Genomic DNA, 27,594 nt, shown 5'->3' on the forward strand with positions numbered 1-27,594 from the left:
CTATAAATTCACCCTCCATCCGTGGGTCTGCAATCTGCACCTGAAGGTCCTTGTCATCCTGCCCCACCCCTTCACAGCCTTTACTATATGTCAGATTCCACATGGATATGACCTTGCCTGCGTCCATACTCAAGGTACTGACTGTACCTGTGCCTCTGCAGCTTGGCCCTGGGGCGGGCTGTCTCAGACTAGTGTGGAAGTCACCTTCTCCAGGCAACCCTTCCAAAGGGCGCCACTAAAACCCTTTAAGCTATTACAGTCCCACGCCCTTTACACCTGGAGGTTCTACCACCAGATTCCGAAGCCTTTCGCGTCCTTTTTGGGAAGAAAGGCTAGGTCACTAGGATTTATAGTTGGTCCCTAGCACAGCAGGGTAGGCTCCCAACTCTCGAAGCTCCCATCTCAGTGACTATAACCCAGAGTAGGTAAATTTAAGGTGAGCGATCACCACCTACTGATTACGGGGTGCCCGCCCTCTCAACTGTGGCCCCGCCTCTTCCTCCTTCCTTCTGCAGGAAGCTCTGTGGTTGCCATGGCAACGACTCGGGTAGCTGGCCTGGTAGTGGTCCCAGCCAGGTGAGGACCCAGCAGGAGCAGTCTGTAGAGAAAGCCCAGCCACAACCTTCCTCTTCAGCGGTCCGGACCTGCGGGGCGAGCTGGGTAAGGGGTACCCGGCCCTGCAGCTGCAGGCCAACCGAAGGACGGCGGCGGATCCCATCTGCAGAAGCCCCAGGTAGGCGCAGAACTCTGGGGCGCCCTTGAGCACCACCGGTTCTCCTGGCTTTGTGAGGAGAGGTGTGGCAGGATAGTGCCTGTGGCTTTGCTCTTGGGGTCTGGGGAAGGTGCGCTGGGGGCTCTTCTGCGTCCCCGAGTTTGTGCCCCAGGAAACCATCCCAGACAAGCAGGAAGCTCCTGAGACTTTTCTGAGATCCCACTTCTAGACCATCCACACTTTCTTTTCTTTTAACCTCTTCATCTATTTTGTTTTCATTTTTAAGTTAGTATATAGAAGGTGTTTTATCGTGACATTATTATTCACACATATACTTCTACATGCACTTAGAGTATGTCTGCGTCCATGAATTTAACAAATGAAGCATAACGTTAGAGGTGTACTACTCAGGCTGAACTCCTGACTGCTCTTGTCCTGCTCCCTGGAGGGGAGAAGAAGGCAGTTTGCTTTCCGTGGGCACGGTAGCTGGGCCGCTGAAGAAAGCACAGTTTAGAGATTCAATTTCTGTGTAGGGGAAGACACCAGAAGCGCTGGTATTCCATCTCAAGAAGTTAGTAGCCTGAGGCAGCAAAGTGGCTTCAGTTTAGAAACCACCAGAGTGTTTGTGTTTCCGGGATGCTAATACTGCACTTAGTAAATGGTGTTCCATATACATCTCAGAGATGCGGCATTCTGACCCGGTTTCCCCCTGGCAAATCAGAGAATCTCCGTGACCTGAATGACTTAAATGTCCTGAGAAGAAGTGTCCTAGATAGGTCTCTGTTTACCTTCACTTAATTTGGCACTTTTCAAAAGTAGTTGAAAAATTAAACTCATATCCAAGATTATTTGACCATCTTGGAAAATATTGTGCTACATACATTATTTAATTAGCCAAAAGTTTCCTAAAATGGGTGATGGAATCTAGTATGCATGTACATCCATCCACATGAGGCACCTTCCTGATGTATTTTTTAGAGAGTAATGTTTGAAAGAACTACTCATTAATTGAAAGATATAAAACTAGACCAATGATTCCAATTCTGTCTAAACATACACACACACACCACAAATAAATAAAAATAAGATTCAAATACATCTTTAAAAATATAAGAAAGGTTAATTTCCTTTAATTTAATTATACCAGATCTTAAATCTCGTTCTGCAGCTGTGGATGGCACACTCTGATAGTAGAGATGCCGCTCCACAGCAATGGACGTTTCTGAGATGTGGAAATTTAGAGAAGGCAGCTTCTAAGAATGTAGCCTAGTTAAAGTGTGAGATCATTGCAACCCAAAGGGACACCTAGGAAGACTTTAGAGTCAGTTTGATTTTGCACTTCCCTTAGATGCTTGAGTTTGCCCAGAGTAATTTCTCTGGACACTTCTCCCTCAGCTACCCAATTTGTGGTAGAGGCTTGTTGCCCCCTTTCAGCTAGGGTGCTGACTGGAACCACAGTCTGCCCACCTTCTCTGGTGCATTTATAACCTGTTTGACCCCCCTTGCTCCCTCCTCCCGACTTTTCTGTTCCTCACCCTCACCACACACACACACACACACACACACACACACACACACACACACACACTCACACACACACACACACACTCACACACTCACACACACACTCCTTTGAAAGAAATTTAGTTGTTGAAACTTTGGGCATAATTTATATGTGATGAGAATACATTTATGTCTCCAAAGCTCCAGCATCTATGAACACCCTCCAGGAACACTACAATCAGCTTTGTTCAGAGAATGTACGGCAAACTAATCCTTACATACTGCATATACTCCAAAAAGTGGATGAAGACATTAAAAAGGGGTAAGGAAGATAAATATTCAAGTGTATCAAAAGTACCCACTGATCCTCATTTCTGTGGAATCCTGGACCATCCAGTGGCTTTATCCTGTGTGAAGATGGTTTGGTAAAGTAGACATAGCCTTTGACTTAGGGGAATAGGTAGACGTGGGACATTTGAGGTCTTAGGTACACTGTCTGACACTGGGGAGAGGACTAGTCCAGGAGCCCTCCAGCCAGGGCGCTGTGGTTACCTCAGTTCCCAGGAGCTGGGTGGATTCAGGCCTGTCCTTTGTCCTCGTTGTTGCTGTTGTTGTTTCTTTTTCTTTTGTCAACTTGACACAGTTAGATTTACCTGGAAAGAGACACACCAACTGAGAAAATGCTTCCACCAAATCACCTGTCTGAAGACCACTGGGGATAGTATCTTGATTCATAATGAACACAGAGGGGCTCAGCCTACTGTGGGTGGTGCCAACCCTGGGCATGTGGTCCTGGGAGCTACAAGAAGGCTGACTGAGAAGCCAGGGAGCAGAGTTCCTCTATGGCTTCTGCTTCAGTTCCTGCCTCCAGGTCCCTGCCCTAAGTTCCTGCCCTGACTTCCCTCAGTATTGGAGTATGACCCAAGAGTTGAACAATGAAATCAACCCTTTCCTCCCTAACTTGATTCCGTCATGGTGTTTATCACTGCAGAAACCTAAAGCATTCTTAAAGTACTCGGTCTAAAGTGGGTTGGATGGTTAGCTTTGTCAACCTGACACTGAGAATCACTTGAGAATAGGGAATTTTCTACATTCTTAGCCGATGCCCATATCTATAGAGGATTGTCTTAAGTTAATTACCATGAGCTGATGCAGCCCACTGTGGGCAGCGTCATTCCTGACACAGGGGTGCTGAACTGGATAAGACTGGAGAAATCCAGCTGACTACATGAAGTAACTGAGGATGCATGCCACACAGAGAAACCCTGTTTAAAAATATAAACAAACAAACAAAAATAAATAAATACAAAAGAAAGAAAGGTGTGCACCAACAGAGACTGACTCTTAAATTTCTTTTTGTGGGGATGTTTTATTATAGCAGAAATAAAAGTAAGACAGTGGGGTGGGTGCATGAGAGAAATCAAGTGATGGGGAAATTAGCTATGTTTGCAAGGTCACGTTAGAAGGGTTTCAGATTTTGTGTCAACATTGGCCTCACTTTCTTTGTCTTTTTTTATTTTGACAGACAGGAAGGAGGAATCACAGTAAACATTGCTGGTAACAATCACTTAGTCCCAGTACAAAAAATAACAGGTGAAGATTTTTGGCTTCTTTCTAAAGTTTTAAAGAACCAGTCACATATCCATGGTATGTTTGCTTAAGAGTAGACACTGTCTGCTTTTCACTTTCCTGTTTCTCAGCATTCTTTGTCAGGACTATCGGTTTCTGTTCACCTGTGTGTTTCAGGTCTGGATGTGAGGTATAACAGTATAAGTGATGTTGGTGCCTACTATGCTTCAAAACTGCTTCAGGTACTGCACTGACACCGGGTGTCCCTGCTTGTTGTTCTGCTGAGATGAACCCATGTAGGTAAATTGTACACAGGCAAACACCATGTATGGAAACCACAAGGATCTCAAGTCTCAGTTCTGTGTAGCTCTTGAAATACATGGAAATCCACTTGGATTTGCTCTCCAGAGAGCTGAGTTGTCTTTTGCAAACCATGGTTAGATACAAAGATGTCCACATGTTCAGTTGTTGATAAAACTAAACTCAGTCTTTTCCTTTCAATGATACTGCAATTACAGTATTTGAAAGAAAAGAGTGACTTCCTTTTTTCTCCTTAAATGGTGATTGCCTTGGTTGGAATTCTGATAGATTTTATATGGAGATAATTTAAATTGAATAAGTTGTGTGTATAGACTAATTCACTTCCTGTAATACAAATGCAATAGCTCTTTTCTCTCCTTATTCTAGAAACAGCCAAATATCACTTACTTAAACCTTATGTTTAATGATATTGGACCTGAAGGTGGAGAATTGATTGCTAAAGCCCTACATGTAAGTATTTACATACCTCAAAGCAGTATTTCATTTGTGAATTTTAACTTCTTGTAGTTTGGAAACAACATAACCAAAGTTAATGTGAGCTTATGTCATTTCAATTTTGTGTGTGTGTGTGTGTGTGTGTGTGTGTGTGTGTGTGTGTGTGTGTGTAATGTATATGGATGTTTTGCCTGCATATATGTCTACATACCACATGCATTCCTGGTAGCTGCAGAAGCCAGAAGTGGGAGTCGGGTCCCCAGGAACTAGAGTTACATATGGTTGTGAGATGCCATATGGATGCTGAGACTTGAACCCAAGTCCTCTGGAAGAACAGTTCTCTTAACTGATGAGCCATCTCTCTAGTCCCAAAGATTTATTACTTTTTTTTCATGTGTATGAGCCTCCATGTATGTGTACCACATGTGTACCTTGTGCCTGTAGAGGTTAAGAAGAGGGCATTGAATCTTCTGGGCCTGGGGTGATAGGTGATTGTTAGCCACCATGTGAGTGCTGGGAACCAAAATCAGGTCTTTTTCTAGACCAGTAATTGCTCTTAATCTTGGAGACGTTTCTTCAGCCCCTTAAATATATAGTTTTAGTGTGGTTCAGTTTATATAAGTGTGGCTCTTACTTGAGAACTTTGAACTCATTAAAAAAATACTAAACAGCTTTGCTTGGTTATGGTGGTACACACTTGGAACCTCAGAACTTAGAAGAAGAGGCAGGAGGGTGGCTGAGATCAAGGATAGTCCGGGTTACACAGGTAAGCCCTTGTCTCTAAAGGAATGCCACCGTTTCTCCTTCTTTGACACCTGGCTACAGTACAGTCTGACTTAGTCACTTTCCATCCCTATTGCCATGCCCATCATGGTAGGCTGTTTCCTGATCTGTGAGCCAGACACCACCCTCTCCTTCTTCAAGTTGCTTCTGAGCAAGGATTAGGTTACAGCAAGAAGAGATATAAGCAATACAGAAGACTGCTACTGAGACAGTATTAATGTAATAAACTTCTATAGTCTTTAGAACTAGTATGTTGAAAGAATGTAGAAGCTTTTGGAACCATGTGCAGGTATAAGTGGGGTTTAATGAACCATTGTGTTGGGAGTTTGGAAGCCCAGGGTGCTGGTAGAAATATGGACACTGAGATAGCTTGCCATGCAAGCCTGGTGAGCTGAGTTATACTATGGAATTCATAGTAGAAGGAGCAAACTAACTCCCAAGAGTTGTCCTCTGCTGCCCACATGTTTGCCATGGCAGGTGAGCACACCTGCTCTCTCTCTCTCTCTCTCTCTCTCGCTCTCTCTCTCTCACATACACACACACACACACACACACACACACACACACACACACACACACAATGATGATGATGGTAATAGAAAACTAAGGGGTTGGAAAAATGACTCAGAAGTTAAGAACACTTGGTTCTTGCAGAGGACCTGGGCTTGGTTCCCAGCATTCACAACTGTCTATCACTCCAGTTCCAGGGGATCTGACACCCACTTCTGATCTCTGTGGGCCTCAAGCACACAACTGCTGCACAGACATATACACAGGCAAAAGCATAAAATGAAAATAAATAAAATCTAAGAAATAAAGAAAAAGAAATGAGGACGGGAGCCAGGGCTTGCGAGGGCAACAGACTCCACCAGGAACTGCCTTAGAGAGCACTTGTAGTGTAGTCTGACCAAGAATCTAGTTGTCTTCTATGTCCTAAAATCTTGAGGGAGGCTCAAGTCAAGAGTAATGGCCCAAGTTGTTTGGTGGAGGCAGTTTCAAGACAATATAATGTTCAGGCTGTGCGCAGTTACTGCTCAGTCAGGGCTCTTAGTCAGATTTGCAGTTCAAGACAACAGAAATCCTGGAGAGAGGTACAGCATGGCCAAAGGGCTGGAGACAGCAGGTGCTGACAGAGCATCTATGACTGGTAAGGCAAGTGCCATCTAAAGAGAAACCTCACACTTGACACCATGCAGTAGAAATATTGCCTTGAATTCAAGACCGTTGGGTGGAAAACTCCAGGGTGTAACAAGGCAAGTTCATCTGAAAGCACATGTCCTGGAAAAAAAATCTTCAGTGTACCCTGTTGGAAAATGAGCACCTAAGGAAGTTTCCTCTCCAGGTTCAACTATGAAGGCATGCAGAAGCTGCTATAGTCCAAGGAGGCCAGGTTACATCATGAGCTGGCAGCAGAACTCAGGGCATCTTCCCTGCAGTAGAGGTTTTGCAGGCATGCAAGATACAAGCATGGGAGGTTTGTGAAGATTTGCACCAAGGCTCCAGAATAACACTGAGGCCATACAAGGTGCAGCAGGGTCAGATCCTTACAGTGGCTTCTGGTCTGTATGTGAAGACATGAGGGGTGGGGTCTAAGTGGTAACAGAAAGGTGGGGTATTGGAGATACCAGAAATATGGGATGTTTACTGAGGCAGCCTGTAGGCAGCAAAAGAAGCCAGCCCTTGAAAGAGGCCATAATTGCCACAGGGAACCGAGCTGGAAGGGCAGAGTGACCCAACTCCAATGGAGACCAAATGCTGGACATGCAGCTTCAGGTTTGATCTAGCTGTAGTCTGACCCTTCCATGTCCTCTCGTATATCTGTTGGGATGGGAGAGTATTTGGTGCTGTTGTATACTGGGAGTGTGTAACTTATTTTCCCATTTTACAGGGGTTCACAGGTAATAGTACCTTGAGTCTCAGAGCAGACTTTTGAGCTTAGACTTTGGAATAAAGTTAGAACTGCTAAGACTTAGGAGGGATCTTGGAATTGAGCTCAGTGTATGATGCTTAAGAGATGGCCATGTGCCTCTGAAGACCAGTGGTTGGTGTAGTTTATAAGTGATTATGTGTGGGTATCAAGTTGACAGAGTAGATTTATGTTTAAATTTGTGTTCATTGTCAACCTGACTGGACTTAGGATCACACAGGAGACACCTGTCAAAACTGAGGAAAGCAAATCTATCATAAATGTGGCTGGCACTGTTCCATGGGCTATGGGATTTAGAGTGAATAAAACATGGGAAAGGAGTATCTTCTTGGTGGAGTGTTCCCTTTATGATTCCGTGGTGGTCTTCTGTCTTCTAAGACTGGCTTGAGGGCCACTGTTTCTGATGTTACTTTCAGCATGCACTGTTTCTTCGACTGTGTTCAGTCCTGTGTCTTTGCTAATAAGGTGAGCTGTTTTCAGACAACAGTTGGCTTTTTGCTTTTAAGATGTATTTGTTTTTGTTTTATTTTGCCTGCATTTGCTGCTCTTGCAGAGGACCTGGGTTCTGTTCCCAGTATGCACATAGCAGCTCATAACTGGTTTTAACTCTAGTTTCAGAAGATCCAATACCATCTATTGGTCTTTATGGACACCAGGTATGTACATGGTGTATATACATGCAGGCAAACACCCATATACATAAAATAAAATTCGGAGTTGGGGATGTATCTCAATGACAGAACATTTGCCTAACATAGTTGTTCTCAACCTTCCTAATGCTGCATGCAGCCCTTTAATACAGTTCCTCATGATGTAATGACCCCCAACCATAAAATTATTTTGTTGCTACTTCATAACTGAATTTTGCTACTGTTATGAATTATAAAGTAAATATCAGGTATGCAGAATATCTGACATGTGAACCCTGTGAAAAGGTTGTTCAACCCACCCCCCAGGGGTTGTGACTCACATGTTGAGAACCACCAGCCTGGCACATGTGAGGTACTGATATCGATCCCGAACACTAAAAAATGAAGGGGGGGGGGATGATAGCTGGATACAGGGCAGCTTCAAGGGATGGTGGGAAGTGTTTGGGAACTAGCTACAGTGTTGGCTAAACAACATGGTGAAAGAAGAAAATGCCATTGAACATTTTCAAATGGTCAGTTCTTGCCATGTGAATTTCAACTCAGTAATACATTTTTTTATGAAACAAATTTATAGAATTTTGAATATTAAAATCTCCTTTATTTCCTGGGAATTTGTTTCTTGGTCATTCTTTTTAAAATGTTCAGCTATTATGAGACATTAGAGGTTATTGTAACTGAATGGTCTTGACACAGGTGTGTGGGTTCACATGGGTCAGTGGAATGAAGACTCAGAGGCATCTTAAGAACGAACCCAGCCTTTCATGGCTGTAGGGGTCCAGCCTGGAAGGACTGAAGCATTTTCCCTTCACCCAGGGCATTTTTATTTACTCTCTATTACAGTTTAGCCGGTTAATTTCTGTACCTTCAAAGCACCTAAAAGGAGCTCCCAGAGACCACATGCCAAGTACAAATACTTGATTTATCAGGTATCATGGTCTTCTGGGTTTCCCGGACCAAGTTTTGCACAGGCCTTTGATCCTTGGGGGACTCTGATCCTTGATCTCAGACCAGATTCACGTAGGTGAGAAAAGAAACAAAGGTGTGGTTAAACAAAGGAAGGATTAGGGCGAGGTGCTGCTCTCTGGAGCCAGGCCAGGAGCTCAGCAGGAATGCACTATAAATCCCCCTTTTCCTTAAAAAAAAAAAAAAAATCAATTATCTCAAAGGTTATGCAGCCTTACAGTAAATACAGCCTTCTTCCTATCTATCTGTCTCACAATCTTCTGTAAGTAGACCAAAACACAGTTTAAAGCCAATAAAGTTCCTATTGCTAGAACAAGGGCACCACCTGCCAGGACAGAAGTCTATTAAAGTGATTCGGAGGATTGAATGAGGCTGTACTATCCACTAGATTCTCCATAATGTCCATTCCTTTCGTATCAGGTAACTTCTTTTGCAAAAGTTTCTTTGATTTCTTTCTGTAAATCAAAAACCATTTGAGAAGAATTAGGGTGACCCAGCAAATGCATCCTAACCTTTTCCCAATCACATTTGCTTTCATTAAATCTTAAGGGTGTGATACAATAACAAAAAACATTCCAATAACATTTTAATTTTACCTGTTTCTTCAAAATCTCTAACCGATCCCCTAACAATACAACAGCTTGCCTTAATTAAGCTAATTCATTTACTATCTCATTATCAATCTTATTTTGTTCAGCCCAAAGTTCTTCTGAATGTTTATGCCAATCTCTAATGAATTCAGTGGTTTGGATTTTTTTTATGAAGCGCTACTCCAGCCGTCACTGCCGTAGCTGTCAATGCAATGATTCCAATAATAACTGCAACCACCAGTCCAGCCATACAACGTGTTCTTTTTAATATTCTTTCAGCGAGCTTCTGTACCAGGATCATCATTCCATGACCTCGACAACTTCATTAGTACGCAAATTGTTGGCCTCACTCTAAGAATATATAAACTTTCAAAGGTCAAATTTAAAAACATACTAGAATTAACACAGGGATGAAGGGCACTGTTCACAAGTGATGCTGTAATTATTTGGGTGCCCTTTAATAGCAAGTAAGGCAATGGTACACATGCCATAATGGGATGGCTTTGATATAGTCTAAAAGACAGTGTACTTATTATCTTTAATGTTTATTTTTCCTTCCCACACTTTAGGAGGGTGGAAGGCACTTTCCAATTTCCACAAGTTAGTCTGAATTGAATCACCCAATTGCAGGAGAGGGCTTGCCATTCCAACTCCATGCCACCAAGTAGGTTTATTAATAGAAGCACTGATTTCTACAGTTCCATTTATATTATACCATTTCCATTTTAACTCTGGGTGAGAATATTTTCTTTGAGCCATAAGAGCTCCAATCAATGACGTCTCCTTGGGAAATATTAATTAGCACTCGAGCTTTCTCACGCTTACATTGTTGCCAATGTACTTAGATTCCTTGTTGGTAACCCTCATCTCACAGAATGGTAGATTTATGGAATTAGTAGTATTAATCTTCTGTCCTTTAAAACAGGATGCGTGAAGCATATAAAATTTATTACCATAATCCTGGGTAGTATTGACTATGGATAGCCATACTTGAGAGGTTATTTTTAGGCACTGAATTCCATTTCCCATGCAAATAGGAATTCCTTGTACTCCAATGGTATAATTGTCAATCATTGTACCCTCCTCCATTGGCTGAGTGGGACCTCGGTTGTTGTAAGGACCAGGTAGCCAAGAAGATTCATTAACCATTACAGGAATTCTTGCATATTAATAAAGGACCAGCCTTATTTAATATACTTCCCAGGGGCTTAGAAGATAAAACTGCGAGTGGCGAGAATTATTTTCAGGAGATGAATCTAAGTACTCCAAGGTCTTTAGTCCATTCACTTTAAGTCCTCTCCACACAGCTCCAGTTCTGTTCTCGTGCCTAGTTCCTTTCTTGCCTGACTTCTCTCCATTTATCTACTGCTCCCTCTAAGTTCTATCTTAATTCTCTCGTCTTAATTCTGCCTCATCTAGGTCCTTCTCAGCTTGTTCTTACCCAGCTAGGACTTCCCCATCTGGCTCTTCCTCATCTTCATCTTGCATCTTGTCCACACGTTCTCTCTGGTCAAAATCCTCCTTATTCCTCTCCGTTCTCTGTCCTCAAGCTCTCCCTTTCTCTCTTCTTCTCCTCTCCTTATACCTCTAAGTTCTGTCCTCGTTCTCTGAAAATACACTTGCCTTTCTATCCCTTTGAGCCTTATCTGCCCAAGCTATCTGCTGTTTTTTTCTGCAGTATTGGGTAAAGTGTGCTTGGTCGCTAGGCAGCCTGTGTACAACTGGATGCCTCTGGTGATAGTTAAAGGGAGAGGTAAGATTTGGGAAAGGAGAAAGTTAAGCTTAATTGGCATATCTGCCAGGCCTTCTCAAACAGGTAGTCTGGACGCTTAAGTCTGTTCCTAGAGAATACAGAGGTATCTCTGATAAGGTACTTTCCTCCAACTGGGGATGGACCTGGCCGGATGCTGCCAATGATGATAATTACAGGGAGGCTTGAACTAGGGTTCTGGCTGAGCATAGCTGTCAGTGCACAAAGTTATCTAAATATTCCTAGAAGTGGTTAGGTAAGGAGTTAGAGGTCTATAAAGTTAGAGGTCTATAAGGCTGTAAGAAAAGGAGGGTCTGAGCTAAATTGTGCAAAGGTATTACTTAAGGTCCACCTGACCTAGGCGGTGTCTCCTTGTGGAATTTACCTTAAATCAGGAGACTAGCATGTGGTGGTCTGGACTGTTATTTCTGTTAGTCTTTGAATGTGGCTAAGGGAGCTATCTGATTCCAGCTGTAAAAGGAGAAGAAAACGGATGGGCCTGAGGGAGGAAGGAAGTCTTTCCTGAGGTTGTTCTCCAAATACCTTGAATGTAAATGTCCAAATTGTGATCAGTCTACACTGTTAGCAATTCTTTGGGGGGAAAAATCAATTGGGAAAACTATGAAGGCACACATGATTTTCATAACAGAAGACAGCTGATATATAACAAGCCAAATAACACCAACTACTCCTTGGTTTTTGGCTTCCTCTGAAGGAATTCCTTGATCCCTTCAGGTAGTAAGTGGCTTTGTCAGGGTTTCTCTCTGTGTGGCTTTGGAGACCAGGCTGGCCTCGAACTCACAGAGATCTGCCTGGCTCTGCCTCTTGAGTGCTAGAATTAAAGGCATGCGCCACCGCTGCCTGGCCTGAGTTCTTATAATATATTCCTGTGACCTCCCCAACCTACTGCTATGTTAATTGGAGGATTAGGGATATAAGCCCAATAATTATGATCCATCACTTTTACCTGCACCTTTACCATGGAAAGCATGGTGTAGCATTCAGAGGCTTGTGAGTCAGGTGAAGTATCATCTCTCCTTTGTCACACAAACTCTTAAGCTGTCCCCAGGTAGGAGGGTTAGTTGTTTGTTGCAAAGGTCTCATGTCTCCACTTCAGCAGAGGCATTCTGCATCTCAGCATCTTGGAGATGTCTTTTGCTCATGGTGGATTTTTATCAATTTCGATGGAATCCATAATTTTATTATCTCCTGTGAAAACATAAGCATAACCTTGGCCCTAACTTAACATTTTTCTTGGACTATTTTGGTGTTAAAGTATTTATAATACATGGGCTGACTCGATTCAGCAATTCTTTCCATAACCCAATGTTGTTCCTGTTTCATTAGCATTTTTTAAAAAATTAAGATTAGGAGGGCATTATGCAGTTTATCTCTGGGGTCCTATATCCCCCTTCTGTTTAACAAGCATCTTTTTTTGGGTGAGGTTAGATCTCTCAACAATTGCCTAATTTCAGAATTGGTATAGGGTACCATAATCTCAGCTGGATCCATACCTGACAATTGATGAAGTCTTAATCTTTTCTTTATGATTACTTTAGAAACTTTTTTATATAGGTTTTTAATTTTTTACTGTTTGTGAGCTAAGAAAATCCATACAAAAATATACTCCTCTCTCTACATAATGAGTCCAGTAGGGGAATGATTTGAAGGTAAAATTACAAAAATACACCTCTTTGTAAGGTCTAATCTATCCATACAGGCATTTTGTAACTTTTGTTCTACCAGAGCTATTTTTTTTCAACCTCAGCTGCTAACTGTCTTGGACTGTTTAAAATCTGAGCCACACTGCAAAATTTGAAACCAATTAGTTAGCTCTTGAGTAGGCTGTTTGTAGGCTGCAACCAGTTAATATCACCCAATAATTTTTGAAAATCATTAAGAGTATGCAGTCAGTCTTTCCTAATCTGTACTTTCCATGGCTGAATTCTCAGTTTATTTAATTTATAGTTTAAATAGCTAAGAGAATCTCTCTTTTTTTTTTTTTGTATTTTTTAGGAGAAATTTGTAATCTGCAACAGGGTAAAATTTTTTTGTACTACATTAAACATTTTTTAAGGTATCTGTATCAGAGGCAGCCAATAAAATATCATCCATATAGTGATAAATAATAGACTAAGGAAATTGTTTACATACCCCTTCCAGTGGGTGATTTACAAAATACTGATATAAAGTTAGGCTACAGACAGTGGCCCCTACTCTAAATTTGGATAGCCAAATCCTGTCCTGTCTTGTCTTTGTACAACTCGAATAGCCTGTGACCTTCCCTCATAATTTTTTCTGAGGCCTCTTTCAGGAATATATCCCAATTTAAATATCAATTTACAAGATGTTTTTGAAATTGTAGGAATATTAGTTTGAGATCCCCATTGTTATAACAAATCTCTTCCTCATAAATTTATGGCTGTCTCAATCATATACATTTAATCCATTCTGCATTCTGTTTTACTTGAGATAATGTTCAAATGTCTATAAATTGAGTGGAGACTTCTTGTAAAGGCCAGTTGAGATCCCAGGATTCTTGTGAAATTATAGATACATCTAGCACCAGAATCCAATAATCCTTCAATCTCAACCCCATATAATCTTACTTTTAATTTAGGCTGTTTATCATTGATAACTGTTTTCCAACACACCTTTTCCTCTGTACTTCCAAAGCCTCCAGTTCTACATATAGGCGCCACTTTGCGTTTAAGATATTGAAGTAATAATAACTGAGCAATTTTATCACCAGCTTCTATTTCCACGGTCCTTTTTATATATATCATCTATAAAAGCATTAAATACAATCTCTATAGGATTTTAAGAGGTAACTTTAGGCAATACTTTGGAGTATTTTTATAAAATCTTTAAAAGAGGATCCTTTTTTTATAGATTCCAAGTAACACGTTGATGCAACTTGTCAATTTTTAACAATGTGGATCAAACAATTTATCTGTATTTTATTTACTGGAAAAAAAATTTGTAAACTCTTTATCAGTAAGAGATTATTTACTATGAGTTTTTATCCTAGCAACCACATTATTTAATAAGCCAACCACCCAATCTGTTTCAAGTGTTAACATTTCTATAGAATTCAACCAAGAATTTCTAAAAAGCAACTTAAAGAGCAGAGCCAAATTCTCAATAATGATCAACAGACAAGAGAATACTCAATATATAATTTAAAATTATGAATCCTGTTCCTTTATTTATCTACCATAAAAATCAAACATTCATCTAAACATTTATTAGACAATCAAAAGAAGAGAACATCTTCTATACAATGAATGATTAATATCTCTGGAAATTCAAATAGCATTGACTTAGCATTCCAAGTCCTGATTGAAATTCTACTTTACCAGAAGTTGAACCCATTTGAACTTCCTCTTTCTCCCATGAAAGGACTATTAATGAGTTATTCCCACCATTAGGGAAAAACAGAAAAAAAAATTCCCATGAAGAGATCTTTAATATTGAGTTATTCCTGCTCTGGGGTAAAAATAAAAAAAAAAAAAAAAAAACATTTAAAAACCAAAGTTAAACAAACAGACAACAGTGAGCCCACCCGCTGATTTTTTGTAATTCAGATGCTGCTGCTCTGTGCTGGCAGGCAGAAAGAGCTCAGAGTTTTAGCTATCCTGAAAATTTTTTTATATCAGAAAGAACTTTTTCTTCTTCTATTACTACTGAGAAGAGGCTTTTTTTTTTTTCTTTATTTTTCTTTTACGGGGCCTTATAATCTTTAGGCCTAGTTTTAACATTTTTCCCTTTTTACTGGGAAAATCCTTTTTTCTTGATTAAACATTTTCTTCCTTTCCATTGAGAAATTTCCTATTATTTCCTTTCCTTCCCTCTTCTCTACTGGGAAGATTTCCTTTTTTAATTTTCTTTCCTTCCCTTTTCTCTATTGAGAAAGGTCTTTTTCCTTTATTTTATTTATTTCCTGTCTCAGGAGCCACTGTATTTCTATCTTTAAAGATTGTGCAGTTACCGCTTTTTATTTTGACAAGCATTTAGCAACTGTACATTTTTGCTGCTCCTGAGATGGGGAGTTTAAATTCTCCATGACTTTGCCAATCTTGGAGTCCTCTTACCCTGAAAAGTGCTCTCTCCACTTCTTAAGATGACCAGCTCCTCTGTCCTTCTTCAAGCCCCATGTTGGGCACCAAATGTAACTGAATGGTCTCCACACAGGCATGTGGGTTCACATGGGTCCAATGAATGAAGACTCAGAGGCATCTTAAGAAAGAATCCAGCCTTTCATGGCTGTAGGGGTCCAGCCTGGAAGGACTGAAGCACTTTCCCTTCACCCAGGGCATTTTTATTTACTCTCTTTACAGTTTAGCGTGTTAATTTCCATACCTTCAAAGCACCTAAAAGGAGCTCCCAGAGACCACATGCCAAGTACAAATACTTAATTTATCAGGGACCTCAGTTTTCCGGGTTTCCTGAACCAAGTTTTGTATAGGCCTTTGATCCTTGAGGGACTGACTCCCTGATCCTTGACTCTCAGACCAGATTCACATAGGGCGATAAGAAACAAAAGGTGTGGTTAAACAAAGGAAGCATGAGGGCTAGGTGCTGCTCTCTGGAGTTCAACAGGAATGCACTACAGTTACTTTTACAGAATATATCCTACTCTTTCTCAATAAAAATTAGTTTGCAAATAGTAATGCAACCTGTTGATTCATTTAATTGAGAATTTTATGAATTCAAATTAAGCAGTTAAGTTTTGACTGTTTCTCCTTTCCAGAAAAACAAAACTCTCAAATACTTGAGAATGACTGGAAATAAGATTGCAAATACAGGCGGCATGGTTTTTGCTGCAATGCTGCAGATAAACTCATCCCTGGAGAAACTGGATCTGGGCGACTGTGACCTGGTGAGCTGGTTCTGAGAAAGTCACTGGTGCAGTGGGTTCTTCTCGGGGTTTCTTCTTGTTTGTTTCTGAGCAGAGGATTGCCATGCAGCCTGAGCCAGCTGAACTCACAGTTCTCCTGCCTCTGTCTCCCAAGTGCTGGAAGCACATATATATGCTGCTACCCTGACAAGACATTAAGGCTTACTCTACTCTCGTGGGAAATGTGGTTTCCCATTCACGCAGTATATAGACCGTTAATCAGATTATAGAGACTGTAGAAATGGCCCAGGAGTTAAAAGCATTTACTGCTGTTACAGAGGACTCTGGTTCTGTTCCCAGCACCCATGTGGTAGCTCACAACCATCTGTAACTCCAGTTCTAGGTGATCTGGTATCTCTTCTGGCCTCATTGACACTACATATGCATGGAGCACATACATATATGTAGGCAAGACACTTGTATAGACAATGAAGTTTTAAAGTACAGAAAACACAATATTAGACAATAACTAGCATAATAAAGATATTCTAAAGTATGTGTAACTCATCTTAACCTGTATGTGACTTACAGAAAATGATATGCTCGTTTACATTCAACAAATACTACTTTATAAGATTTAATATACATTTCTTCTGATAGGAGATACTTTGCAATGAGTATGTTGTGCTGTGAAAGTTGTAGTGATGCTGAAAGTGGCTCTGGAAGCTTCATCCACCAGATAACAAGATCTGCATTTTTTGCATGTCTTCAAATTATAAATCACACTTTTCTTGATCATGCTTTCAAGTCTTGAGATCTTTAAATCTGTTGCATAAACTCAGATTAATGTCAATTCAGTAGGACACAAAATCTGCAATGGTTTGGAAAGATGTTTTTAAATGGCAAGATGCAGCTGGTACAATTCTTGGAATTAGTGAGTCAGTTTTTGCTGCTTCTACACACCAGTCATGTGAGACACTAAAAGGCTGCAGCAGTGAATGAGATGTTCTCTGATCTCATGAGGTTTTGTAGTTTACTCGGAGGAAATGTCAACCAACAGAGAAAAGTACTTTCAAGAAAACCAACTACTCTGATGTTGGGGAGAAGGTAATTTTATTTAATAAGATGGATGCCTGAAACCTGAGAAGGTAATACTTAAGAGTCAGGAAGCCTGGGGGTTACAAAATGTATTCAAGACCAGTTTAGACAACCTAGCAATCAATACCTTGTCTCAAAATAAAAGAAAAATTAAAAAGGGCTGAGTTTGAGTTCATGCCTATTATGCATAAGAGCTTAGGCTCAATCCTCAGTACAGAAAAAAAAAAAAAAAACCAAATGAACAGGATGGTATTAATTAAACAGTAAAACAGTACTAAACTTCTCCCAGGACAGCACCTATGGCAGGTCACAAGGGAGCAGAATTAAGAGTGCCCTCAGGAACAAAAGCGCATGGACAGATCCTGGGGCAGAGAAGAGGAAGTTGAAATAAATGCAAATCATGGAAAGGCTTAAAGCTGAGGGACATCTGATTAGTGCTTTGAAGGGTCACCAGTTTCTCTGTGGGAAGTGGAGGGCAGGAAGAAGCCAACAGGCCATTGGGATAGCTGCTGCAGCCGTCCATCCAGGTTTGGGATGATGAGCTTGAGAAGGAGGAACAGCCACAGAACCATTTGGAGATGAACTAATTTGAGATATCTTTTGGAGGCAGGTGTTCAGGCTTAATGACCAACTGGATGAGAGGCAGCAAGAAAAGCCATTTAATAGCTAACAGGCTGGGTGTGTAAGGTGGAGTCTTCACAAAGATGAGCGGGGACAGGCCCTCCAGTCGGAGTTGGGGAGACCTACAGGAGCTATAAAAATGTGTCTAACAACCTCCTAACTGCACTCACTTACTGCACCAGTAAGAATATACAAGAATGACTGCACAAGCGTGTTTGTACAGGAGACTTACTTAGCTGGGACCCACAGGGCTGTCTCCTCATTTGTGGAGGACCTAAATGACTGAGGAGCGAGCCCAGAGTCACGTGTAGGAAACAGGCACTGAAACATCAGGAAACCCCCCATGCATGCTGCAGACTTTAGGACACGGTGGAGGAATATGGTAACAATTCACTTCTGAGAAGAGATGTTTTCACTTCTGAGAAGAGATGTTTTAACTTTTGTACAAACAATTTTATCAGAACTCAGATAATTACCTTGAAATTGTTATGCAGGGAGAGTGATACACTGTTAACTTCCTTAATGGATTTTACCTGTTTGTAGGGACTGCAAAGTGTGATAGCATTTTCTACAGTACTGACTCAAAACCAAGCAATCAAGGGGATAAACCTGAACCGACCTATACTGTATGGAGAACAGGTCAGTACTCAAGTGATAACAGTGTCCACTGGACTAAGAAATAGGGTCCAACTGGGGTTTATGGTGCATGACTACACTGCATTCTTAGAGCTGTCCTATTATATATAACTGCAGCTTGCAAACGTACCAAAGGAGAATTATGTCACTCTTGGTGACTCACATGCATTTAGCTGCTGTTACTTAAGCAGCAAGCTTATGAAACTCGGGTTCTGTATAAACCTGTGTAAGACAGAAAGAAAGTGTGTATGCTTAAAGTTTCATAAGCCACTTTGTACAACCAATGACGGCTGTTTTATCATTTGTTATATTGGTATGGCTGGACCATTACATTTTGGAACACAACACAAGTGCATGCATAAAGTTTGGCGAGTCTGAACTTGATCCCTTCTATAGATTAAGGTTCTTGTTGGAGGGAGATGAAAATGTGGCTTCTTTTTTCCACAGCCTTTTGGGTGGGATTCTTCTCCTTAAAGAAATAAAAACTGGGGAGATGGCTCAGAGGTTAAGAGCACTGACTACTCTTCCAGAGGCCCTGAGTTCAATTCTCAGCAACCACATGGTGGCTTAAAACCATCTATAATGAGATCTGGTGCCCTCTTCTGGCTTACTGGCGTACATGCAAGCAGAACACTGTATACATAATAAATAAAGAAATCTTTAAGAAAGAAAGAAAGAAAGAAAGAAAGAAAGAAAGAAAGAAAGAAAGAAAGAAAGAAAGAAAAACTTGGACTGGCAAGATGGCTCAGGGGTTAAAAAGCTTCTGCTGCCAAACCTGATGAGCTGAGATCAATTTCAGGGACTGCATGGTGGAAGAACAGAACTGATTTCTGTCGCTGACCTCTGACCTCCATGTGTGCACTGTGACATGTGCATGCACATTCACCTCTTCCAGTGAAATTTAAACAAAAACAAAAACAAAAAGAAACTCATAAAGAATAAGAACTCATTCTGTGACAGGTCTCAGTGAGAGGAGAAAAGAAGGCCCAGCACATTTTATCTAGTTCAAACAATGAATTTAGAGGTTCACATAAACCTCGAACTTTCAGATATTGTCCATAATTTAAAATTATCTGGCTCATTGTTCCTCCTTCCTATTACTGAGAAGTAAGCATATTTTAAAGTGCTACTTTTCATAGTTGGTTTCTGCAAGCACCAGACACACTCATGGTGCACAGACACACATGCAGCAAAACATGTATACATATAAAATAACTAAGTCTAAACAATTTTTTAAGATGAGTAAAATACTATGATTTGTCCACAAAGTATATTACAGGGACTTCTTAACAAAACTGCTTTGGCCCACTTATGCTTGATTGCGGATAAAAACTTAAGACTACCTTTGAGGAAGAAAATGTATGTGCACACATGTATCTTTCACCTAGGAACATCTAGACCGTAAACTTTAAAAATGAACAAACATTCCAGAACTTGAAATCCCTACAAAAGGAGGTGGGAAGGCAAAGCAGAGCTGAGGGTCTTGGAACACTGAGAACTGTCTTCGTGTCTTAAGCCATCAAGGTGACTGGCGGCAAAGACAGGAGCACGCTGAGGGACGGGGAAGCCTGTGCACTAAGATCTAAACAGCTGCTTTGCTAGCTTTTCAAGTAACTACGACTGTCACTATAAACCCAATCATCCATCCTCTTTGTAAGTCACTTAGTTACTGCTTTTTACAAGTTCCTGCTACCTGTTTCTAAGAAGGCACACATTTCATTTGGAACTACACATAGCAGTACACATCACAACCCCAGTGCTCTTGGGAGGCTGAGGTAGGATGTTGAGTTCCCAGGCTAGCCCAGGGTATGTGGTGAGACACACACACACACACACACACACACACACACACACACACACACAAGATATTATTTGAGGCACTAATGATAGTTTTATTTTTTAAAAAAAGATATGCCAAGTGCAAATATGATAGACTCTGTTTTTGTTGTATATGTGTCTGTGGGATATGCATATATTTGTGACTGTGTAAGGGTGCATGCAGGGTTCAGAGGAGGAAGTCAAAGGTCTTCTCAATTACTCCCTGCATTATTGCCTTCAGACAGAGCCTCTCAATGAACATAAAGTTCATTGTCTGGATTAACTGTACATGAATGCCCATGAGTTGCCTGTCATTACCAGCCAACAAGGAGGTGTCAAGAATATGTGCCCATCCCTGGCTTCTATATGAACAGTGGGAATTAGAACTCAGGTCCTCAGTACCCAGTGAGCTACATCTCTATCCTTAAACTAAGAGTCTTAACAAAATTGTTTTGTTTTTTGAGACAAGGTTTCTCCATGGAGCCTAGGCTGGCCTTGAACTCACAGAGATCCACCTGCCTCTGCCTCCCAAGTACTGGAACTAAAGGTGTGCGCTGCTGCTGCTGCCGCCGCCACCGCCACCACTCAGACTTCTTGTTTTTTGTTTGTTCTTTGTTGTTGGTTTTGTTTTGGTGTTTGGTTTTTGGAGACAGGGTTTTTCTGTGTAGCCAGAGCTGTCCTAGAACTCACTTTGTAGACCAGGCTAGCCTTAAACTCACAGAGATCTGCCTACCTCTGCTCCTGAGTATTGGTGAAATTATTAAGGCCACTCCACATAGTTAAAAGGGAGGTTTATTTTGTGGGGTAACTTACAAGGGATAGGTTACAGGGTCTGGGAAAGGTGTAGCACAGTCTGGCGGTGTTCCCTGGAAAACTCTGCTTGGTCTACCTCCAGCATCCAGGGTCCAGGAACCAAGAGAACCTGCGCATTGTGACAGTTACGGAAGCCTCAATGGGGGTTGGAACTTCCAGATCAAAGCTGGAATGGCTACCCACTACACCTGAGTGCTGGGATTAAAGGTGTGTGGCACCACCATCCTGCCTTGTTTTTTTTTTTTTTTTTTTTTAATGCAGTATTCTTAACAAGCTAATTTAAGGCCAGATGTGGTGGCACACATTTGTAACACCAGTCCTCAGGAGGTTGGGCGACAGAGATTAGCCCAAGCTATATAAATGAGACCCTGTATCAAGAAACAAAACAAAAATCCACCTAACTTTAAGAAAATATATGCTCTTGAAATGGACAAGTAATACTTCAAACTCAGAAAAGACGTTACCTATTTTTAGGAAGAGTCTACAGTTCACATGGGCCACATGTTGAAAGAAAATCACTTCCTTGTTGAACTGCATATGTGTAAACATGGCATAAAAAATTTTGGTATGCAACAGCTGTGCAACGCGCTGTTTCTGAACAGCAGCCTACGCTACCTTGATGTCAGCTGGTAAGTGGTAAAATGCAAAGATTAAGTCTTGAGGATAGTCTACACAAATGTTCAGAGAATGCAAGATATGTGTTAGACATTACTTTCAGTGACTAGAAATTCTAACTGTTGTTGAACTTTTATCATAAGCTGTAGTGTTTATTAAGTTAACTTACACAGTAGTATATCTGTAATAACTTGATTGCTAGACAGATGGAAGCATTATTTCATGGAGTTTTTTAAAATGTTGTGATGGTTATTTTAAGATTTATTTATTTATCATATATACAGCATTCAGCCTGCATGCATGGCTGTCTGCCACAAGAGGGCACCAGACCTCATTACAGATTATTGTGAGCCACCATGTGGTTGCTGGGAATTGAACTCAGGACCTCTGGAAGAGCAGCCAGTGCTCTTAACCTCTGAGCCATCTCTCCAGCCCCTCATGGAGAATTTCTATTCTTGGAAATTGAGCAAACTAACTGGAAATAGAAAGTTTACTATATGGTTTCAAGTAGCTTATGAATATAAGAACAATGGTTTGTGTTTTTTAAATGTTGCTAAATATGCTTCCTTCCACAGCAATAAAATAACTCGTGATGGAATGGTGTATTTGGCTGATGTACTGAAAAGCAATACTACCTTGGAAGTAATAGATCTTTCTTTTAACAGAATAGAAAATGCAGGCGCAAAGTACCTCAGTGAAACTCTAACTTCCCATAACAGGAGTCTTAAAGCGTTAGTATGATTTTTACATTTAATCAAAATAAGTAAAAAAAATTCTAAGTAGTATCTCTTAAAAAGTGGGTGACTCTAATAGGATAATTGTGTATTCAAATTCATGAGAAAAAAAATCTTTATTTCTCTTTTTATTTATGCATATGTGTATCCACTTGCTTGTTTATACATGCACCAAATGTGTACACAGAGGCCAGAAGAGGGAATCAGATCCCTTGGAACTGGAATTAGACATGGTTCTGAGCTGCCTGCTGAGAACAGAGCCTGGGTCCTCTGCAAGAACTGCAATTGCTCTTAGCTGCTAAGCCATCTTTCCAGCCCCCAAAACTCTCATTTATCCTGACCGCTAACAGAAAAATCATAAGCATTTAACACAATACTTATGTTTGTAATCTACTCAAAACATTTATCAAGTAGGGGTTGGAGAGGGGCTCAGTGGTTAAGAGCACTGGCTGCTCTTGCAGAGGTCCTGAGTTCAGTTCCCAGCACCCACATGGTGGTTCACAGCCATCTACAATGGGATCAGATGCCCTCTTCTGGTATGCAGCTGTACAAGCAGGCAAAGCACCCAAATACATAAGGAAAGGAAAGGGAGGGGAAGGGAAGGGAAGAAGGAAAGGAAAGGGAGGGAAGGGAAGGGAGGGGAGGGAAGGGGAGAGGAGGAGAGGGAAGGGGAGAGGAGGGGAGAAGGGAAGGGAAGGGAAGGGGAGGGGAGGGGAGAAGGGAAGGGAAGGGGAGGAGAGGGGAGAAGGGAAGGGAAGGGGAGGGGAGGGAAAGGAAAGGAAAGAAGGAAAGGAAAGGAAAGGAAAGGAAAGGAAAGGAAAAGGGAAAGAGGAAAGGAAAGGAAAGGAAAGGGAAAAAGGGAAAGAGAAAGAGGAAAGGAAAGGAAAGGGGAAGGAAAGGAAAGGAAAGGAAAGGAAGGAAAAAGGAAGAGAAGCAAGCAGGCTATTTTCTAAACATTGGAAATGTTCCTGGGTACATAACACATTCAATTAAAAAAATAAAAAAATAAAAAAGGTTCCTTGGATTAAAGGACCTCTACAGCCACTATTTGGATCACCACATTAAAACATGTTAATAAAATGGATTTAGTAAGTGTTGATGCTGACTTAAGATTCTTTGTGGAATTTGCAAATTCCATGTTTCTTTTCTACAGATTGTCTGTAGTCAGCAACAAGATAGAAGGAGAAGGGCTTGTTGCTCTTTCACAGTCAATGAAAACAAACCTCATATTATCTAATATCTACATTTGGGGGAACAAATTTGATGATGCTACGTGTGTGGTAAGTGTTTTCAGACTTTTGTTGGGCTCTGCAATACCTGTAAGTTCCTTTCATAAATGGTTTCAAAGAATGATGTCATACTATACTTCGGGTAATTTTTAACTTAAACCCTAAAAAGCAGCTGCTAGGAAAGATATCAGATGCTATATACAAGTATTAAGGGTCACTAAGCTACACAATTTTCCAATTCCTCCAAATGAAAACAAAAATTACAATTGATTTGATGTAGCAAAGTTCCTCATGTGTCAAGAAGCTCTGTGGCACTTAGTGTTTGTGCATGTGAACCCCGAGTCCTTCACACTACATACCTATGCTGAAGTGTCCCTGCATCTCTGGGATGTAGCCTACTTGATCATGGTGGGTGAGCTTTGTGATGTGTTCTTGAATTTGGTTTTAAAGTATTTCATTGAGAATTGCATCTACGTTCATAAGGGAAACTGGTCTGTAATTCTCCTCATTTGGTCTTCTTGTGGTTTAGGTATCGGGGTAAAAAAAATAGGCAATGGCCCTTCTGTCTAGTGGAATAGAGTATTGAATTAACTCTTCTTTGAAAGTCTGGCAGAATTCTGTGCTGAATCCATCTGGCCCTGGGCTTCTTTGTTGTTGTTGGAAGACTTTTTTTTTTAAGGTTGATTTCTTTAGGTATTTTATGTATATGGTTGTTTTGTCTGCATGTATGGACACCAGAACAGGGCACTGCCTACCGTGGGACTGCAGTTACAGATGGCTGTGAGCTGCCATGTGGGTGCTGGGAATTGAACTCAGGACTCCTAGAAGAGCAGCCAGTACTCTTAACTGCCGAGCCATCTCTCTAGGTCCTACTTGGGAAACTTTTAATTACTGTTTCTATTTTACTATTTAATTTAATAAAATGCTGAATATCTTAGAAACTATTTTCTAATTTTGTTTTATAATTATATTATTTTACTCTAGTGTTAGCTTTTAGACTTTTTAAAAAAATTGTAGATTATACATTAAATGAATTTTGCTGTTGAATAGTATTCATGTTTAATTCCATGGGATCATTTCAATAGACAATTTTAGAAACTTTTTTCAAGATTGAAAGTTCTGTCAGTTTACTGCAAAAATAGTTTAGCATTTCTGTACAATTTGATCCTACAGAAATGGCACTACCAGAGTAGTTAAAGCAGACAGTTAATTTACAGGTCATAGCCCTGTTTAAATTGCTTATCTGATCTTGATTTAACTTTGGTAGATGGTATATATGAAGAAATGTATCCACTTCTCTTAAGTTTTCCAATTTAGTGGAGTACAGACATTTAAAGGTGTCCTTATGATTCTCTGGATTTCCTTGGTATCTGTTATGTCCCTCCTTTTATCTCTAATTTTATTAATTTGGATCTTCTCTCTCCACCTTTTAGTTAATTTTGATTTTCTTAAAAAAAACCAACTGACTCTGGTGGTTTTTTGTTTGTTTTTATTTTATTGATTTCAATCATGAGTTTATTTCCTGCCACCCAGTCCTTTTGAATACTATTCTTTCTTTTGTTCTAGAGCTTTTAGATGTGCTGTTAAGTTACTAGTGAGATCTCTCCAATTTTTTGAAGTAGGCATTTAGTGCTATGAACTTACCTCTTATAACCACCATCATTGGGTTCCATAGGTATAGGTATGCTGTGTTTTCATTTTCATTCAATTCTAAAAAATACTTAATTTCCTTCTTGATTTCTGTCTTGACCTACTTTTCACTCAGTAGCAAGTTGTTCAGTTTCCATGAATCTGGAAACTTTCTGTTGTTAATATAGCTTCTGTTGTGGCTAGATACAATACAGGATGTTATTTCAAATTTTCTTGTATCTGTTGAGACTTGTGTTGTCCTCAGTTTTGGAAAAAGTTCCATGAGCTGCTGAGAATCATACTACTTTAGAGACAGAAAGCATAGTAACAAAAAGCTTTCATTTGAAAAGAGAGGAGAAAAAAGCATAAGATTTGTAAAAGGAATGGCCAAAAATAATGGGCCTAAAAAACTACCCATAGTTTTGGTTTCCACACAGCACAAGCTAAATACAGACTATGGAACCAAAAATAATGAAGAACTACAACAGAAAGCAAAACCAAAGTTTGAAATCTTTTCCTGTCAAAAGTTCTCCCAAGAGCTCACAAGTGTGTTGTATTAACACTCTTAACATACACACCAAGAAGCACAGAGACACACAAAGAAAATTCTACAGTAAAAAAAAAAAAAAAAAAACCAAACAATTGATATGTGATTAAATGGTGATTTAACACTATGGAATTGTCTTTTTAAAAACTAAACTTCTGTATTGACTTCAGAGGGCTTATCAACTGAACTACATATGGAGCTGTTTATTTATTTGTTTATTCTGAGGTGTGAGGTCCTAATGATCATCAGATTTATTTGAAGGAGGCAGGATTTTGCTATGCAGCTCAGCTGATCTTGAACTCAACCGTCCTCCTGCCTCAGCTTCTGCTGAGAATACAGGCGTGTGCCAGCACATGGGACTCCCCCTCTGCCGACTACCACCTGGAGAGTACATGCAAACATCTGGCCGTGGGTCACAAAATTGGTATTATAGGGAATTAACTCAGAGATTCACAAAGTACTTACATATGAAAACGTGCTATATATGTTAAAACTTAGAAATCAATTTTATAAAATTACATTTCCATTATGTATAACTAAGTAATAAAATTTACCTATACTATCTGGAATAATACTAAAATTAAGCAATATTAAGAATATTTTATTTCAATTTACAAAATAACACAGCTAAGTTGATTATTTATTTGCACAACCACTGTAAATTGAATAAATTATATTCCTAATGAAAGTTTTCTAAAAATCCTAGGCATATTCAGATTTGATGAAGAGTGGCCGGCTAAAGCCAGATAACACAGATGTGGAACCATATGTGGTGGATGGACATGTCTACCTTGCAGAAGTCTCCAATGGCCTTAAAAGGCATTATTACTGGACGCCAACTTACGGAGATGCTTATGACCACGCATCTACTGCAGGCTTTGCTCTTGTTCCAGTTGGCCAACATCTATAAGAAACAAGCTCGAATAGTTTTCACACATTTGTCTATCATTTTTAGAGACTATATTTTATAGTCTATATTTTACCTTTATAAATTAGAACAAGTTATTTTTTATCAAATTTGTTAAAACTTTGTGTACTTGCCCCTTGTTGAAAAAAAACTGATTCTCAATATAGACTACACTATTAACCTTGAAGAACCATGGGGCTACTCTAATTCTTTTTATAATAAAAAACAAGTAACGGACACAAAAAAAACCATAGACAGTGGAATAAAAAGCACTAACGTCACTACAGACTTCTTAACCAAATGGTATAGTAGAAAGGATGCAGCTGGGAAATTTCCTGAGGATTTTAGATTTCCAAGTTTAAAGTTCAAAAGTATTCCACATAGACTTTTAGGCATTGCAGACAGGTGTTAGTACCAATAACAAAAGAAAATAAAAAGCTTTCTTGCACAGACAGATCCTATCCTGGGTTTATACACCCTTTCTGGGTCTAGCTCTTGTTCACTCAATATTAGTGCAATTCACTCATGTTATTCAGTGCAGCTGCAGCCAATTTCTTATTGCCTTGAGGTAGTAGTCCATCCTAGGCTGAGGAAGAATCTACAAGAGTCTCTAAAGAGATGGTCTTTCAGGATTAGATATTCAAGCATCCCTTAGCAATGTAGTTGGCTTTCTAGGGTCTCAGTCTACTCCTGTGTGCTACAGTAGAATATGTTTACATATTCCTACCAGGGGGGATGAAGCAGGTAAGATGGGAAGGGACAGCAAGTAAGTCTGCCTGAGCCTGCAGTGGGAGGCATGTGATCAACCTGCGTTTGAACCTGTTCTGGGCTACTAAAGTTGGAGCCTTAATGAGCTGTCCACACATAACTGAGGTCAGGCCAGCTCAGCAGACAAGTACTGGTT

The 27,594-nt window shown here is 40.3% G+C and overlaps 1 protein-coding gene across 1 annotated transcript; it reads left to right on the forward strand.

Annotated features, from left to right (window-relative positions):
* Positions 1-575: 575 nt before the first annotated feature.
* Lrrc34 (leucine rich repeat containing 34) lies at positions 576-26,892 on the forward strand. Its single transcript, XM_036189477.1, has 11 exons — positions 576-733; positions 2,417-2,537; positions 3,741-3,862; positions 3,962-4,026; positions 4,472-4,555; positions 15,957-16,085; positions 18,306-18,401; positions 21,504-21,658; positions 22,220-22,375; positions 23,532-23,658; positions 26,490-26,892. Exons 2-11 carry the CDS (start codon positions 2,428-2,430, stop codon positions 26,691-26,693), a joined length of 1,248 nt encoding a protein of 415 aa, XP_036045370.1. The 5' UTR covers positions 576-733; positions 2,417-2,427; the 3' UTR covers positions 26,694-26,892.
* Positions 26,893-27,594: the final 702 nt, after the last annotated feature.

This window comes from Onychomys torridus, chromosome 6 (genome assembly GCF_903995425.1).
Source record: "Onychomys torridus chromosome 6, mOncTor1.1, whole genome shotgun sequence".
Taxonomy (NCBI): Eukaryota; Metazoa; Chordata; class Mammalia; order Rodentia; family Cricetidae; genus Onychomys; species Onychomys torridus.